We start from the raw sequence: 18,998 nt of genomic DNA on the forward strand, positions 1-18,998 counted from the left end.
GGAGAAGTTCTTGAGTACCTCAGCCTTCTCCTCACATGCTAGTATGATATTGTTACCTCCTAATAGAATTAGTAAGGAGAGTTGCCAAACTCATGCAAGTGGCTGCAAGCCTCATCCTTGGTCCTTACTCCAGTTGTTCTGACACCTTGTTGCAGAGTTTTCATATTTTAAGCAGATTCTGTCATATTCTTTAAGCTCCCTTTTGAAGAGTATTGTTACAAGCTTTTGATATCTCCTGTGCAACCAAGCTGAAGTTACTTCTGCCAGTTAATTCCTTTCCATACTGGAAGCTTAGAATTTGACTGGCTGCAGTTCTGGCATAACTTGTCCTATACTAATGCTTATTGCACATGGGTAATGAAGAGCTGTCTTTTCCTTTTGGAAACAGGAACAGATTTGTCTACAGCTACTGTAATGTCCCAGGGTTTGCTTTGCTCTTTACCCTGCTCAGCCAAATATTACTGTCCAGCTGAACTGCAGATTTTCTGAAGCCATCTCCTGTTGCTAATCTTATCCTGTCTTCTGCTTGTTCTGTTTGTGTAACTCCAACAGAACTCATTATCTGCTGAGTTATTCTAGCATTGCTTCTTCCTGCTGTACACGCTCCTGCTATGTTGAGTCTGAGCCAGATGCTTGTTGTAGTTCAAGCTGTCTGCCTCATGTATGAGCTGGCAAGTTGTGCCATGCTCATCCTGCTCTTTTGCCCTCTTAAGAGAGCATTTGAGTGCCTGCCTTCCAATTCTTGCTCACTTGCCAGTTAAATCTGAAATCTCTCATCTGTTGGCAATCACTTCTGAGCATTAGCTGTGAGAATGCATCTAACTCCTCTGTTCGTAGACTTTCCCAAAATGTCTAGGCTAAAGCATTATTCTCCCTACTTTAAGGCAGTCCTCAAGGTGAAGAGCAATACTACCACACAATCTGCAGGATTGCAGGCAGAGGGCTGTCTATAAAATCCCAGTACTCCCATGATGAGTTTGTGACAGCCTGGTAGGAACTTAGTCCTGTCCTTAGCCATTGTCAAAGGCAGACCATTGTAAGTAGCTTTAACTTGAAGCTCTCACCTGTGATTCTGAACCCTTGAACAAAGAAGGACTTCTCTTGAAGATAGGGACTATCTGTGTCCAGCTGGAACATAAACCACAATTGCATATGGAATATTGATGAACAAAGAGAATCTTACCCAAATAGGATTGCTTTGCTAAGATTACACATTTCATTTAGCCACCTAAAGACTGTGTGAAGCTGGGTCTAAGCAGTAGTTCTAAAACTAAAACACTTCTAGTTAGTGCTGCTTATTTGTAGTGATGTTTCTCTGTCCAGCAACCAGTGGAACCTTTGTCCTTACAAGGGAAACACTCTGTTGGTAAATCTATTCTTGTGCTACTAGTTAAAACAAACAAACTCCTCTCTTCTCTGAAGAGTGGTGGATCTTTGGGACTTTCTACTGCTGTTGTCAGATGTTCCTACATATTGTACAACTTGTCACATGCTATCAGCTCCCTCTGCTACAAAATCAGAGCAGAGAACACGTGAAGTTGCTATGATATTTATGCAAAGTGGAGTAACCACTAGCTGTATGGGGTAGTTGATCTATATCAAAGGGTGAGACTGGAAGGTGTGGGAATGTACCAAGTTGGCTATCAAGTTGTTTTGGTTTTTTTCCTCCCCTGCTTGCTGAGTCAGTGTGAAGGAATTACAGACTTCCCAAACCCTTGTGTGTTTCTTCCTAAAATAGCCACTTGCTGGTTGTTTTAGTCTCTGTCTTCGCTAGGCACTGGATGATACTCTTGGAGTTGGGAGGATGGGAATAAGGACCTCTCCAAGCAAAACAGTGTTTTCATTGGCCTTAGAACTCCAAAAGGGAGGTGTGCGTAGACACTGGTGCTGGAGTGTATGATCTGTCCTGTAGTACAGTGATGCCAGTTCAGTCTTCTGTCAACACATTTGGAAGTGAATGGACTGGATGGGAAGCCTCTGATACAAGTTTGCCCTCCTTCCTCTGCTATAGGAGTGTCCAGAGACGAAGGCTGACTGCATTCCAGTCAACAGAACTATTGCCGCTGTACCTGAAGACTATCTTATAAGTAGGTCTCTTGATTTGCCTAGCTGTTTTGTTTTCAGAGTCTGTTGGTTTCGTCTCACCAGGAACTGTTGATTCAGCAATACTTCTACTTCCTCATGAATAGAAACCAGGTTGTGCTATATTAAGGGGAGGTGTGGTGGTAATGTGCTTTCTCTTCAACTTGTGGAACAGTAGAACAACCTAATGCTCAAAGCCCAGACCCTAGGGCATTGCTCAGGTGTCCTGGAAAAGGGTGATCATTTGCGCTGCTGAAATAAATAGCTCTTGCAGTATATCAGTGAAGCTTCTCAGTGGCATCTTTGAGAATACTGTTCTTTACAGTGAATCTGTTCACTTATTAAAAACTTGCTGGTTTTTCCTCTCCAATATAGGATCTCAGTCTACCCAATGGCACACCTGTGGACACTTCTAGCCCAGCCTCTTCCTCATCCCTCCTGAACAGACTGCAGCTGGATGATGACTTGGATGGGGAAACTAGAGACCTCTTTGTTACTGTTGATGATCCCAAAAAACATGTGTGCACAATGGAGACATATATTACATACAGGGTTACAACAAAGGTACAAAGCAACATTCTCCTTTCCTAGTACTTTTCATTTTGGGGAGGGTTTTTTTGGGTTCTGGAGGTCTATGGCATGCATTGTATTTCCTTATCTTAAGGACAAGAACTTAGTGTTTGAGTACCTTGTGAATGTGTTGGAGGTGTGACTTCTCTTAACAGAACTGTTACTACTTCAGTATATGAAACTATGCAAAACTTTTAGCATGTCAGCTTAGATTTTTCTGTCTCTGATGCTTAAATAGAACTGCTTGTAAACTTGCAAGGCCAGTTTCTTTCATTAACTTGAAAGTTTGTTCATCTAAAATAATTTGACACTCATTTGGTTTGAGTTACCTCCCCTGAAGGGGAATGTGCCTTCACATGAATGTTGTTGATTCGCTGTTAATTATCTCACATTTGTGTCTACCCTTTTCTGAAATGTTTCAAGCTTGTTGCTTTAGGTGTTTACCACACTTCCTCTATCAGCCACTTACTTAAATAATAATTTTGATCTTCAGCTGTAAACTAGCTTCCATGCAACTGTTGGTACAGAAGGCTGTATAAGCTGCTGCTTAAAACCAAGAATGCTACTGCCTACCAAAAGAAATATGCTGAAGTTTTTTTTTCAACATGTGTTCTAGTTCAATCATTAATGCAATCTAATTACACTAATAGGAAAAGTGATCTGAAAAGTCCACTGCACTCACAACTGGAACGTTGATTTCTGTTAATTAGCTCATTCTCATTAGCATCAGCTCCTAGGTGATGTTGACATCTGTTTTGGGTGATAGTAGCTACCTAAGGCAAAAAGTGTTCGCTAACTTCACTAGGAATATACTTGATCCACTTGTCCAAAAAGATTAACAGTCCTCTGGCCTACTTAGATGGCACTATATATTGGAGAGAATATTTTCCTCTGAGATGAGGAAGCCTTTACAGGCCACAGATAACTTTTTTCATAATATCTACTCCAAAGTTCCACTTTCAGGCTGCACAGGAGAAAATGTGGCTTCTCTAAAATAGTAGCTACCTCTTACTGTACACTTAACGCAGGCCTGTTGTTCTTTGTTGCTCTAAGTGTCTTAATCTTGCAAGAAATGCTGTTATCTTAACTACTAGAAAATGCTAAGTAGTATTATATGAAACTTTTCTACTTGGAACAACTTAGCCTTCAGCTGTTACACAATCATAAGGAACAGGAAGCACAAAATGAGATGCAACTTTCCACAGGCAAATGGCTAAAATTGACTAAAGGTGTTTCTCCCTTAAATTAAGACCCAATTATTCTGTCAAGATAAAATATCTCTAAGCAGTGGCACCCTAATAATGTTCCTCTACTTGGAAACCCATGTTCATACAAGGATTCCCTTCCTTCTGAAAGCAGAACTCTGGAATTTGGGTGAAGTATTTACTGTATTTAGATTAGATGTATTACACAACAGGGTCTTTTTTTAAGTTAAAAAAAACTCATCCTGCATTTCTGATTTTGCATATCTACCTACCTGTCTGTTAATACTTGTTTTATTTGGGATCTCACTGTAGCACATGTAATGCTATGATATAGCAGATTTATTACTATTGTGAAACAGTGCATAATTTCTTTTTATCAATCACCATGAAGCCTCACCTTTTTGTGTTTTTTATTCTTGTAAACTTCTGGCTAACCTCTAGGGTCAGCACCTCTAGCACTATCTACCATTGTTTAAAAAAAAGACTGGAAGACTAACAGTGTTCATAGTCTGACTTATTCTTGCCATACAAACAAGGCCTTGTTGATTCCAAACTAATTGCCCAGTCAGCCATTGTAGCTGAAAGCAGTTATTAAACATGTCAAAAAAGGTGCACAGGAAAAATCCCTAGACAGTGATGGGGATGAGCATTGATGCTTGCACCTCCAGGTTGTAGGTCAAAGTTCTAGAGCAGACTTTGCTCCTGCCATCAGTGTAAGGCCACACCTTTCCACCACCTCCCTTGCAGCCTTGCGTTGAGAGGGGTTTGAGACCTGTAAAGGGCTGAAAGGGTCTTTCTGGTGGCTCTGGATGAGGAGGCAGGAATGGCTGCTTTTTTTTTTTTCTTTCTTTCTCCACTGAAGAATGCTACTGGAACCTCAAAGGTTTGGATAAGCATAGGTCCTAGAATAAGTTATGCTGAAGACTTCCTTGCTGTGAAAGACAGTATCACTAGGTGAAAGAGAGGAATGTAATTGCTAGTGCTGTGATGTGTGCTTGTGGCTCTGACTGGATGCCACTGTAGGGAAGAGTGTAACCTGACCACAGTTTTGTTTGTGTTGTGTGGTCTTTTTTCTTTCTTTAGAATGGTCCTTTGTTGTAAAAGCAAAAGAGAAGTCATGCGGTATACCCCAGACTTCTCATCTACTGATATCTTTGTCAGCAGGTGGTGGTGGCTGAGGAAGGGTCCAAAACTATGGCTTTCAGGGAACCTGAGAAGAAAGCTTAGAGTTTACTTGGTCCTGCTTGTGCCCCTGCTTCTATAGCTTCCTAGTAAGAGCCAGGTAGCATTCCCTAGCCTGTCTTCTGGATGAACACATCTAAAGAATGTAATGGGAATCTCCAAAATAATGGGGACGGTGATTCAGACCTGGCTCTTTTGACTCTTTCATACCCCGTTTTCTTCTTGCTAACAGCAGTTTTCTTATACAGGGAGGCTAGTGAAACCAAAAAGGTGGGTGAAACTTGTGCTGGAACTTAATTGGCATTGGCTGTGATGGTTGAAGTGTCTTGGGTGTTCTGATGATACACCTTTGTGCTCTTCAGATAGACTGATGTGCACTCTAGAGGGATTTTATCAAGCAGATAAAATCCCTCTAGAGGAGCAAGGGGGAAAGTAAAGCTTACCCTTACATTATGTAGTCATCTCTCCCGAGGGAAACATAATTAAATGTACTTCTAGCTTCACTTCTGCTGTACTTTCTAGGACAGCAAGGCTGCCTTCTGTGCTTTTTCCCATGGATGTCTGAACAGCTGTGTGCCATTCCTCAGAGTCGTGCAGTTGCTCTGCAGGCTTGAAGGGAGAGGCTTTCAAACCAGTCAATACCGAAGTGGAAGTCTTGTCTTGTTTTCTCTTTCCTGTCCTCGTCCTGCTTCCAGTGCATGCATTAGGTAGATTAGCTGAGCACATGAAACAGCTTGATCCCTAGAGAGGAGCAGGTGTAAATGCTATGATCTCTTTTTCAAACAGGCTAAACTATTTGTGGCAAACAAAACTATGAACTGCTAAGAACACTAACCTTGCTCCCTTCCCACCCTCTGCCATTCTTCTCTTTCTAGTTGAAGATTTTGCCCCAAACTTAAATAGTAACATGGAGGGGAATCCACAATCATGTGTAGTGAGTAAGAGACTAGAACTAGGGTGCAAAAATACTTTCACATAGCCAAACCTAAAGCTAGCCTGTGATGACTGCGAACTCCTTTCAGGGAAGACAATCTTACACAAGACCAAGACTTGGTGATTGCCTTAATATTGCATCAAGTCAAAACTCTTCCAACAACAGAGGTAAAAGTGTCTGTAACCCTGCCTACTCTCCAACAAGTAAAACTGAGCCCAGAATACTGCAGTGCTGACTTAGTGGTACTGTGCTGGAGTCTTTAATAAATCTCTGGAAATGTCTTGCCGATTTTTTGGGGGAGGTTGAGATCTGCCAGGAGAAAGAGGAATGCAGCTGTGTCAAAAACACAGACATTTTACTTGCCATCCCTTGACAGTGGCAAGACCCTCTTCACTTTTGTGTGCAGTCTGGAAAAAATAGCTTGTGCTAAGCTAATGAAGAGTTTGATCTGAGATCCAAATTCCTTTAGCGTTAGTGAGGTGTCATTAAAACCTTGAAGGGCCCTTATGTTCTGTCCAAATAGTCTTTGAAAAGCTTATTTGCTGTCTAGATTTGACAGCCCATACAGCAAACAATGAAATGATGATGGCTATGATATATTTTCATCTGCCTACCTCTGAGGAACAAAACCTGATGTATGGAGAACTTTGCAAATCTGCTTGTGATATAAAGGCAGCAGGAGCTACTCTCATTCACTCACTGTCTGAACTCTTTCAAGAAGCCATTACCCAGTGACAGACAGTTCGCAAAAGCTCTCCCTACTACTAAATCATTACTTTTTTTTTTTAATTTCAGGTCATGTCCTGCAAGGCTGAGATAAGCTGTCCTATTAACAGAACAAAGCAGTCAGCACCACTGGGCTGATAAGGGCTGTCTACATGTGCATGAATTTTCTTGTTCTAGTGTAATGCTGTTCATTCTCTTACTCAAAACAAGTGAAAATGGTTCATATGAAGTCTCAGAAGTTTCATGTACGGTGTGGCACTCTAACATGTTAAATAAGCTGGTGTTACTGTGAGTTGTAGCTGAGTAAAGCACAAATCTGCAGTAGTAGTATGCATGAGGTAGTCCTTCACCTACAAACACAACTGCTCCACTGGTGAGCATTCATTATGTTAGTCCATGGACTTAATGTGTATATCTCTTAGAATAGCTAGCAGGTCAAAGGAGGAAGGAGGTGAGCTTGATTTCTTCTTTTCTGTCTCTCTATGCCTTCCTTTTCTAGAAACCAAACCATTTAATAGGTAATATCACATTAGTATGCTGTTAATAGTATACTAGAGCTATTGTTCTGTTGATAGTGTGTTAAGACTGATGGCTTTCTCCTAGAAAGAGAATTCTGGCATAGAACTTGTACAGGATCCACAGTGGGATAATCCACATTGGTGGGAGTAATGTGCAGTAACTGAAGAGTTAGAGCTATCCAGAGAGCAAGTGGAGAGGTAGATTTCATTTAAAGGCTGCTAAGTGGCACTCTCGAAATCTGTGGCAGTTGCTCGCAGTCTGGAAGTAAATACAAAATCTCTGCTGGAATTTAGCAAGCAATTGTAGTGGCTAGGAGTAGCAAAGCAACCTAGTGCTTGACTCAGAGCCAGGTCAAAGCTAGGAGAGCTGATGCATTCCCGAGAATGCAGTGGTTTTGATGTCTAGCCGTAGACATGTAGTGTGCTGGCTCTGCAGCATCTCCTTCATTGCAAGATGGTCTTGATGCTGCAAGTGCCTACGTATAGCTCTCTGGGCTTCTGTGGGCGTTGTGCTTCTCAGTGGGACATAATGATAAGGGACATCTACCTTCCAGTCAGAGCTATCGCAATACCAGGCTCTTTAGCAGAGAGTCCTAGTTGGTATACAGTTTCATTAATGCTTTTAGGCAGTAGCAATACGTGCTGTGCAAGCAGCCCCATGCAGTCAGCTTTCCAGGCAATGGACTGTTCGAGGATTGGATAAAATATTTGCCAGCAGTTTCTCTGCATACTTACTTTCTGTTCCAAACTTGTAATGGCAAGTTTAACTCCTTGCCCTAAAGGATGAAAACTTTAAACATTTAATTTAATGTACTTATACCTCTGATTAGGCATACACAAACTTAATATAAACAAACTTGTTTCTTCCTCTCATAAATCAATGAAAGCAGCCCTTTGGCAAACCTAGCAATGGCTTATGCTCTAATCTTTTATCCTTGAAGGAGTGTAATAAGCCTGTCACATCTGGAATACAGTGGTGAAATGTTTTTTCATCCATGGTTAATGCACCTCATAGAATAAAGATGTCATTGAATATCTTTACTTTTAATTGTTGATGGCTGAACTAGTCTTGTCTTTGGAATGAAGTTTTCATACAGTCTTCCCCGCAAACTTGTAACTGCCAAGAGATTAACATGGTGGGCAGTACTCTCCTTTCCACAGAATCCTCCCATAAAGTTTGTCTGAAGAGAGCATGTAATGAAGTACATATAGATCTTAAGAACATATCAACTTGAAATAATAACTTTTCTTATTGCTGGCTTTCCTACTATTTGAAAGGCCAGAGGATCTTTCTCTCATGCTGGCTGCAAACATGATTTTGGGGATAGAGTCCCTGTGCAAGGCTTGTCTGACCTCACCCTTGCTGTACTGCATTTGTTGCTAAGGTCTGAAGTGAGAGGTTTTGGTGCATGCTGAATGTATCCTATTCTTCTTTTCCAGACCACACGAGCGGAGTTTGATTTGCCCGAGTATTCTGTCCGTCGGCGGTACCAAGACTTTGACTGGTTGAGAAACAAGCTGGAAGAGTCTCAGCCAACACATCTCATTCCCGTAGGTAGTAAGCAAGAATCTGGTGTTAAGGACTGTGTCTGTCTTCTAAGGGTGATGTATTGGTGGTATGTCTCTTTAGATTTAAACGCTGGATTTCATTCTTTTCTGGTATTTAGATTTAAACACGGTACTTCATTCTCTTCTAGTGGAGTGGGAAGGGCTTCTCATTCTTGACTGATTATGAAGCTTTGACTTCTCTTGGGTGGCACACCTCAGAGGTGAGCTTTGGCAGCCTCCTGTAGGGCAATATCTGCAGTGGCTACATTTCTTGTGGCATGGACGGAATATGCTTCATCTGTTTGCTGAATTATTACATCTAGATTTCTGAGTATCTGAGGCTTCTGAAAAACCACACAGGTACTTCAAGTCCTAGTCTCAGTTAGTTTTCATGATGGCCTTTTGAGCTGGTTTTAAAGACAGTATTTTAAAACTTTGTGCTGACATTTAATAGCACAAACCTAAAAATCTTAGCCTCTGGGTTGGTAGCTATTGCATGCCTTCATTAGGCAGAAGTTTAGCTAATGAGATCAGCTAAACTACTGCACCCCTTCTTGTTGCTGAAGCCAGCAGTCTGACCACCTTATGTGATATGAAGAGGTTGATACTGATCTTCAGAGTCTGTTTTTCATGCTGTAGAAGATGTGAAAAGGTAGAAAGCCCGTGAGGTTACCACAGTCAGCTCTTTTGAACAAAAAAGTTCGAAAAGGCCTGTAGGAGGTGAATTGTTGGGAAATAGCAACACTGCTGGCATACCTCAGCTTGCCCATCTGGGATGGGGGGGGAAGTTTCTCTGCTCTCCCTCCCTCAGCAAGGACTAGGCTGTGTGAGAAGTATTCAGTTAGGCTGTTCCAGGGTAGAGAGCTATTTAAGTCCTTAATTTTTCTGGGACTTGCTTCTAAGTGGAATAATAGCTCGGTCTCTAAGATAAGAAATATTTCACAAAATCATGTGACACCACTAACTGGCAGCAAATATGTTTACTGAGGGCTAGGGAGAAGAGAGGAGAGAAAGAGAGCTTGCTGGGGTAAGGTGGAGTCATGAGATTAATGTGTTAGCTGCTCAGACCCTCTTTTCTCCCTCTCTGTTCTCTGAACAGCTGGAACTATTGAGGTTAAGCTTCTACAGATTTTTGAGTCTACTAACAGCCTGTTAGTCCTGCCTGAAGGCTGCAAGGCAATAAATAATAGTCTAGTAGCAGAAGGTGAGTCACAGCCAGGGAATCAAGCTGCTTTGCTGTGACCTCAAATTTGTTGTACACAGAATGGCAAATTTGGCACAAGTGGCTCTAATACTGGATGTGAAACTGGCTGCAGAATGAGGCAGTCTCTTAAATGCCTCTCTTCTAGAAAATCTGGAAGCATAAGGCTGTGCTGCCCTCTTCTATCTGTCTTTGCACGAGTTAGCAGCTACAGACTTTCCTATTAATATCTTCTGTGCAGTGGTATGGTGGGGAGATTCCTGAATGCTTTATGTATTTATTGCCTAGAAGTAGATGGGGAGTAGAAGCTAAAGGCAGTTTTGGGCCCACTGTGACTCAAGTGTATTCTGAAAGGATGTTTCAAGCCAATCTAAGAGTATCTGTAACTGGAGATACTGCAGTCCCTGGAGGACTTCTGCCTAAGAAAATACTGGAAGGGGGTTGTCTTCCTAATCTTGGTATAGTGACTGTGTCTAAAATCTTCCTGTAACAAATGATGTGTCTTCTCAATGCAGCAAGTCATGATAGCCCATACTTAGGAGCCCAAACTAAACTGAGTATGGGTTCCTTTTCCTCTTGTTGGTCACTGATTTTTACTTTTTTTTACATGATGTGAGACTTACTTTAATCAGTTCTTTCAAGCAGTAAAAATGCTCTCAGATTTGTCTTGAGACTAGAAAGATAAGCCTAACATGGCCAAGGATCTTGTCTTTAGATGGGCATGTTTGGATGCTGGAAGCCATTTCTGACTACAGTGAACGCTGCTCACACGTCACAGCGGGAACATTAGACTAAGCTGGAAGACTATAAGGTAGATAAGTAACACACAGTTAAAGCAGGGTATCAGTTGCTAACTCTGTGTACTGACTACTTGGAATGGACCTCCAAAGGCCTGAAATGTAAAGGACTGTAACTACTGCTGTAGCTAAAACCAGGTTAAATGGCAGAAGCCTGTAATAGAGGTGCAATAGAGACCTTCTGTGGGTCTCAAATGCTCAAACTTTAGGGATTATTCAGTGCCAGTTTGCATGGTTCTTTAAACTAGTCTTCTAGCTTGTCCTTTTCCCCCTGCATATGGTGCTGAGGTAGTGACTTCCTAAAGCAGAGAGTCCCAGCTAAAGTTTACAAAGCAAGGGCAGAGAGTTTGTTCCTCCCTGAAGACTACTGCACTAGGCATTATTCTTCTGAAGAAGGCTAATTAGAGTGTACCTTACAATGGTTTAATTAGAATGACTGATCTGAATGCTGAGCATAGTAAGTCTTAAATTATAAGAACTAAATATAGTGGTCAAAATGTAGCTGTGTTGCATCTAAGTCATGCTGGATGGGTTTTTTTAGGTGCAATCTTCATGTACATCTCACATCAACTACGGTATGATGGGAAAGACATATGCATACCTTTTTTTTTCTTTTTCTTTCAATTACTTTTGTCACAGATTTCAGGTGATAAAGACTCTTTGCAGAGGAGAATCCTGATTCCTGAATTAGGTGAAAATGACTGTCATTGCTAGCCTGAAAGTAAGCAGATTATCTGTCTGTGTGGACTGTTTCATAAGAATAAAATGCAAAGCACAGTTTTAAAACTTATATTAATCTTAGAGTCCATGCTGTCCAGAGAGAACAAAAGAAGATCTAGTGGTAGAGCTGAGACTGACCATGATAAAGCTTAAAGAGTTATCTTCCATCTGAAGCAGTAGTTTGAAGTCTGGAGTCTTAAGTGTAACAGGAGGGGACTACAGAACTAGCAGTCTGGAGGTTTACATGTTAAGCTGAGCTACAGAGATGAACTGGTGGAGTAGAAATACGAGTAAGATGAAAGCTTTGTTAACAGAAACATGCTCGGGAATGTTGACTGCGATAGATGACCGAGTGTGCACGTGCCTCAGGAAAGCTCCAGCCTGGACTACTTGACCATTTGCTGTGTCAAGCCTGCTCATCTGTCTTTGCTCAGTGTGGTGCTATCACTAAGACTCCACAGAAGGGCCCTGTCCAGGAGCTCTAAATTGCTCAGAACGGGGTGTGGGGAAAGTAAGTAGAATTATTAAAGTTTCTGAGTTTCCTTGGAGTGAGCAGGCTTGCTTCAACATCGGGGTGTGTGTGCTCACGTTGCTGTAGTTGAATAGTGCTCCAGCTCTAAAGCAGATGCCAGAGGAGCTGCACTTGGACATGGATAGCAGTAGGGGGGAACACCCTAAGCTATGCTGGCAGTGCTAGAAGTACTTAATGTGAGTACTGTCTAGGCTTCACTGGTGTGGCCCTCAGCTGAAGCCACTTAGCAGAATTGCTAGCATTAGGCCAGACCAGCTAAAGGATAGTTCAGAGCAGGACTTGCATCCCATCTGATGTATGGTTCCCATTAGCAAACATAACATTTCAGTTCCTGTTAAGACTGGAGTTTGATTGCTTCATATGTTTCCAAATAGCAGAAGCATGTTTTTGGTCTTTTAAATCTTGTACATTTTGCTTGTCTCTGACAGCCTCTTCCTGAAAAATTTGTGGTGAAGGGTGTTGTCGATCGCTTTTCTGAAGAGTTTGTGGAGACGAGGAGGAAAGCGTTAGACAAATTCTTGAAGAGAATAACCGATCACCCGGTGCTTTCTTTTAATGAGCACTTCAACATATTTCTCACAGCCAAGGTAAGCCAGTAACTTCCAAACACAGTCATTGACAGGCACAACAGAACAGGCACCTTTGCAGTCTCTTTTGAAGTGAAGGTAAAAAGGCATTACTAAAGCTACATTTGCAGGTCAGAACTTCCTGTAAAATACCAGAGAGTTGTTTGTGACCCTGAATCTTGTGTGTGACAGACCTGTGTGTGACAACCATATGGGTTTCCTTTGCTAGAAGGAAGGGATAGTCTGCAGATTTACAAATTCAGTTCTCCAGACCTGCTTGGTTTGTATTCCTGTGTCTACAACATACTCCTCTGATTCACGAGAGGTTCAGAATTTACAAAATTGTAGACTTTAAAAAATAGTCTTTTTTGGAGGAGGGAAATGGGGGAGGAGAGATCTCTCGCACAAAAGCTTGCAGATTTCTTTACTTTTTTCTTGTCTTTGCTTTCTTTACTGCTTGCACTTGTTGCCCTCAAAACTAAGTGTGAAGACGTCATTCTTGTTTGTTCTCGGTCAACAACTTCATGCTCATCTTCTGCGTGACTCATCCAGCAACAGTGCAATTTTCTTTGGCTGTCCTTTGAACTGCATTTTAAATAAGACTAGAAGGACCTACAGTCATGCTTGGGTTTGACCTGATAAATGAGGAGAGCTGTAAAAGCACGTCTTTCCAATGTCACATTATGCTAGCTCACTCAAATGTGACACTTAATTTGAGCTTACTTCAGGCTCATGCTCTGTGTGCTGGTAATGTGAGGCTCAATTTTCAGCTCCCTTTTATTTGCCCTCCATGGTGAACTTAACTGCTGAAACAAACCAGAAATGCAGAATTTCTTTACCACCTTGATAGTTAAATGTCAGATAGCTTTGTTCTGCTTTTCAGCTGTCAAAGCATGTTGCAACTTTCTTAGCTGCCTAGCTGTCTTTTCCCACCCCTGTAAAATGAATGGTAAGAACTTTATCCACAGCCCTGGGTAGGGCTTGCCTTGGAAGAATACAGATCATCCAGGAAGACTGAGGGAAAAGGACATATGTTCTTCTGGCTGTCTCTAGTGTTAGAACTTGCTGTATTGTAGCAGTGAGGTGTCAGTTCAGTGTGATAGGTCTTCAGAATTTAGTTGTTGCAGAAAGTCATTAGTACCTCCTGGCTGAAAAAGAGAAACCAGCCTTTTTTCAAGTTTCCTGTTGGGACCAGTAACACACCAGAATGCTTGAGAGAGTGAGTGAATAATTTTTATTTAAAGGGGCTTTTTCTGATCCCTGCTTGCAGGTAGTGCTTAGGATAGACAGAAGGCAAGAGTCAAGGGACCACTGCATTTAAATGCAAACTTAATTCAAAATTATAGTAGCTGTGAAGATGTCAGGTTCTCCTAATCAGACTTACGTCTGACTTTTACGTAAGTACTTGGAAAGAATACCATAGTACATGTTTTGAAGATGGCCATTGTATTTTTTTAAAGAACACTTAAGCTTTTAGTCTAATCTGTAATACCATGTCTTGATTCTTGACCTCTATAGGTCTACTTGGTTTGAAAACATCTCTTCCTGAGGCTGTGTAGGATAACCTAGTTATAGCTCTTAAGCCCGTTTTGAGATGTTGAATAGTGACCCCTGCTGGAAGGAGTAAAATGCAAAACAGATGGCAAAAATGGCTAACTAAACCATTTTTTTCTGGTGTGCTGTCAAGGTGAAATCTCCTGAAGACTGTAGGTAAGCAACCTTGTTAACATAGGTTGTGTGAATGCTGATTTATACAAAAGTGTAAAGTGTTGGCAAGGAAGTTTAAGCTTTCTGTGCAAGCAACATGGCTACATCTGGCCCAGCTTGAGCTGTAGTCTGTCTTGCAGAGAAGCTGTGCTAGTCTCCCCATACTGCGCTTTTTCTGTGTACAGTCTTCCCCTGCCTCCTATCTGACCACAAAACTGGTGTGAAGAGGCTGCTGACTAAATGGACATGCAATATGTAGTGCTGTACTAGGTTATCAGAGCAAGCTGGTGCATTTGCATAATGCTGGTATTGTGGGCTATGACTTAAAAGTATGTGTGGATGAATGGCATGAACAGTATTGGTGGAAACAGAGCTGTTAATATCACAATTTCCCTGGTGACAGTACAGGAGCGTGGGAAAGGCTGGCTATGTGCAAAGGTGGACCAGTTACTCATAATATACTTCACACCATTCTCCTGGATATCTTGTCTCCATCTAGAGGTAGTCTTGAAACTGTGCTCAGGCTTTATAACTTTGTAATTACAAAGTGATGTTTTGTACAAGGCTTCATGTCACATGTAGTCTCTTGCCTTCACAGGATTCGATCTTGTCTGGAAAGTATCCTGCACTGTATTAATATTCCAACAGGCAACTGAAGTATTTGTAAACTGTGGTGTTTTTTTTTTTTAACTTCCTAGGATCTTAATGCCTACAAAAAGCAAGGAATGGCATTGCTGTCAAAGGTGGGGGAGTCTGTCAAATATGTCACAGGAGGCTACAAATTAAGAAGTCGGCCACTGGAGTTTGCAGCCATTGGGGATTATTTAGACACGTTCTCTCTAAAGCTTGGTACCATAGACAGGATAGCACAACGGATTATCAAGGAACAGCTGGGTAAGGACACAAGGTGCTCTATTGTAATACTTCAGTCTGAGTGCTCTGTATCTTGTTCTGGTTGATGGCGTGACCAGCGTAACTTGCATCAATGATTCTGGCCTGTAATGGGCCACACACAGAGGAAAATCTAATGCCTCTTGTAAGCTTAAAACAGGCCCACAGCCTAACACAGTATCTTATCTTAGCTCAGCTCTTCAAATTTTTTTTAAAGTCGCTCTTGTTATACCAGCCTACTTTCTTACTAGAGTTATTTTTGGAGAGACTTTTGGGAGGGGGGAAAAACCTGTGGATCCCATCTGGAGGAGTACAGATGGAATTCCTAGGTGAAGATAAACCTTTACAGACCTGTCTTAGCAGAACAAAGTTTTACATACATTTAAAAAAAAATGACATAATCTACTGCACAGATGAAGTGTCTTTGTATTGGAAACTTGTAGGAATGGTTAGTTAAGCAGGAGGCAACTTGGACCTGTCACCTGTGCAGTCATAGAGCTCTGTCTATTAAGATGCTAATGCAACATAAGACTCTACTTCTGGTAGAGTTAATGTTTGCCAAGCTTGGTGCATAGTTTCTCCTGTTTGGTGTGAGTGTTTGCAGATCCATGTGCCTCGCTTTTACTCTGTTATCTACTTTTCCATCTGCTTCTTGTAGAATACTTGGTGGAACTACGAGAATATGGACCTGTTTATTCAACCTGGGGAGGGCTGGAAGTTGAGCTATCAGAGCCACTGGAAGGGGTGTCTGCCTGTATTGGGAACTGCTGCACAGCTCTTGAAGAACTCAGTGAAGACATGACAGAAGACTTCCTGCCTGTGCTTAGGGAATATATATTGTACTCGGAGTCAATGAAGGTAAAGAGCCCTGTGGCAGAAGATACTGTTATTGTGTTTGCATGGAATGATGTATCAGCAAGTTCATTCCTTCTAACAGTGAGAAAGGTTGTTGGTGGGAAAAGTACCAAGTAAATAATACCTTAAGTAAGAGGATGTTCTCATAATCAAAACAAAACTAGCTATGTTTGGTAACAGGGTACTGCATGGGTAGCATTATCTATCTGCTCTGCTAATTCAGTCAAGCTAAGGTCAGTAATGCTAGGGTGTACAGGAAGTGTTGAAGAGTTGCTCCTTCATCGGAGTGGCAGGTGGTACTCTGTAGGAGACATCCTGTGGCTGCCTAGAGTCTTCTCTTTTGAATTGTTAGAAAGTCAGTTGTGGCTCAGTTCCTCACTCCTGGGTGACTGTCTGGCCCTGCAGAAGAGGTAGCATTAGCAGCTTCTATCACTTCTATGTAGCAGGGTTGGGTGGCTCCTTTCAGAACCGTGTGTCCAAATGACAGACACTGCTTCCTCTCTCATTCCCATACCCTAGTCAGGATGTGTCTGTTGTAAAGTTCTGTTAAGTTCTGCATACCTAGTAACTGCTTAAAGATGATGTTCTGTGGCTTTTAATGTCTGTAAGAATTTGATATCTTACTGCTTATGCAGATGTAATAAAAAATATTTCAATGCAGTTTTTATTCTCTTGAAGTTAAGGAACATTGGTAGTCAATCCCATTACATGGGGAAAAGAATTACTGAGTTAACTGCACTGAAAACTGAAACCAAGGACTCTAGTTCGGCTGTTAGAGCTTTTCCCCACATGCCCATGGTACAGTATGTATTAGCAATCTGTTTATAGGGTACTAACGTACAAATTCCTTCTGAGGACTTTCCACTTGGAACAACTGTTACAAGGCTATCTCATGCACTCCTTTAGAGATCTAATAGCCTGTTTTAAATTTACAGGCTGAACATGGTAGTCCTTCTCCATCTTAACCTTAGTCATCCTTTACTTCTCAAATGGAGAATTGAAACACCTACTTGCAGATTTCTTTTTCCAGCTTCAGATGGCTAGTTGTATGGCTCCTGTTTTGGCTGGCTGAAGTATTTTTGCAGAAGGCTTTGCACTAATTCCCTGAGTATACTCTTTGCTCTTGTAGTCTGATATTGACCTCAGCATAAACAAGGTGCATTTTCTTTACAGGACTATTAACACCCAAGTATTGCTGGAACACACTGAACTGTAGCTGGAAGCCTTGGTCGAGGGTGTTCAGACTTATCCTTATTCTGTAGGAAGGGGTGGGGGTGTACTTAAAAATAAACAGAGCATGAGGCTGGTGTTTAAACCTTTTAGCCTAGAACATCTGGCTTTTGAAGCTACAGATGCCATGGCCTAATGGAGATGGCATCGGAAGTGGCAAGCTGAGTTGTGAGAGGCGCTTTTCACAAATGTAGTGGGGGAAAATTTTTTTTAAGCTAAAAAGCAAGTGTTTCTTGAGCTGAAGAGGTGCTTCAGGCAGTTAAATACCACTTACACAGGGAGAGCAGCATTAAAGACTCGCAGCTAGACTACCTGTTGGCTTGGAGACTGCACTTAGTGTCGTTGCCATCATCTGACAAAAGCCCTTTTAGAATGGGGCTGTCTCCAAGCAAAGACACTAAGTGCAGTCTCCAAGGTAGTCTAGCTGCGAGTCTTTAATGCTGCTCTCCCTGTGTAAGTGGTATTTAACTGCCTGAAGCACCTCTTCAGCTCAAGAAACACTTGCTTTTTAGCTTAAGTTTTAGACTGTTGACTTGACTTTCTAGTGCCCTAAAGGATTCACTCTTCCTGTCAGTTATGCTCTAGTAATGGACTGAACATACTCATTGTGTTGGTGCTTTGGAACTGGTTGGATCTAGAAACCACACTTGCAAAACAGCAGTTAATAGCAAATATGGATTATGCTGCTTAGTGTCCAGCTTGGGCATCTCGTTAGCTTTACTCTGAAAATCAAGAATAAAACTATTGTTAGCCAAGGCAGACTGTCCCTATTTTCCTTCTCTCCCAAATATCAGAACTGAAATCTGTCTGGTCATACCAAGTACAGTTTTCTTATGCTAGAAAATATCAGCCTGTTGCTATTTCTGCAGTAAGCAGCTACAGAACTGTCTTCCCAGACTCCATAAAACAGAACAAGTAACTGTAAAGAAGGCTGCTCGTGGACTGTGGGAGGCTTGCTCCTGAAAGGGCTGTCCTCTTCACTAGCAGTGCTGTACACTATCCGTCAACTGCTGTGAGGCCCGCTGGTGAAATTAAAGTTGTTTTGGTCTTTCAGAGCACAGCTTTTCGACAGGGTGATTCTTGGAAGGTAAATCTTTAGTTACTAGGAGTTCAGTGCAACTTTGATAGCTTTCTCTGTTGCACACTGTACCCCAGGTATGGGAACTTGATTTGTAGAGCAATCTCTGGCTGGGTGAACGTCCCTCAGAGTAAGAACTGACACGTTATCTTCACTGTTTGAGAGATGAATGTTCACCTTAGTGTCTTCAGGAGCACTGTCATTCATACCTGAGGAGGGCAGCCTGAGGGACCTGTACATACAGAGGCTAAAGCCCAGTGGTTCTGGTTGAAACAAATACTGCCTGACTCCAGGGAAGCCCTGTCTCTGGATTCGTTTGAAGTGGGGAGAGGCTGGCATTGTGGGCTTGAGTTAAAAATGTGTGCTGGTAGTGACTAGAAGAGACCTTTTCTAAAACATAGGCCATATATGAGATGGCCAGATGATGTCTTGAATCCTGGTGCAGTGAGGCCATTGTCAGCAAATGTGCGGTACCACATTTTTTGCGGTGCACTGGTGTTCCCTAGGGAGGCAAGTGCAGAGGATGAACGCCACTCTACATAGTCAGTGTTGGTATTAAAATGTTATATGAACTCTGTATGCTTAACACGGCCAGAAAGGCTTACCAGATTATGTGATCCCCAGCTTGGACATTACTTTTAATGCACGTTTAAAGT

The 18,998-nt window shown here is 41.9% G+C and overlaps 1 protein-coding gene across 1 annotated transcript in view; it reads left to right on the forward strand.

Annotated features, from left to right (window-relative positions):
* SNX30 (sorting nexin family member 30) overlaps window positions 1–18,998 on the forward strand; it is a gene marked incomplete at both ends in the record, with an annotated part of 50,363 nt that overhangs the window by 21,562 nt on the left and 9,803 nt on the right. The window contains 5 exons of the mRNA XM_082013672.1: window positions 2,458–2,646; window positions 8,658–8,768; window positions 12,444–12,602; window positions 14,987–15,182; window positions 15,838–16,037. Of these exons, the coding sequence (XP_081869798.1) occupies window positions 2,458–2,646; window positions 8,658–8,768; window positions 12,444–12,602; window positions 14,987–15,182; window positions 15,838–16,037 (855 nt within the window). The remainder of the gene's footprint in view (window positions 1–2,457; window positions 2,647–8,657; window positions 8,769–12,443; window positions 12,603–14,986; window positions 15,183–15,837; window positions 16,038–18,998) is intronic.

The sequence above is a fragment of the Phaethon aethereus genome, assembly GCF_964289735.1.
Source record: "Phaethon aethereus genome assembly, chromosome: Z".
In the NCBI taxonomy this organism is placed as follows: Eukaryota; Metazoa; Chordata; class Aves; order Phaethontiformes; family Phaethontidae; genus Phaethon; species Phaethon aethereus.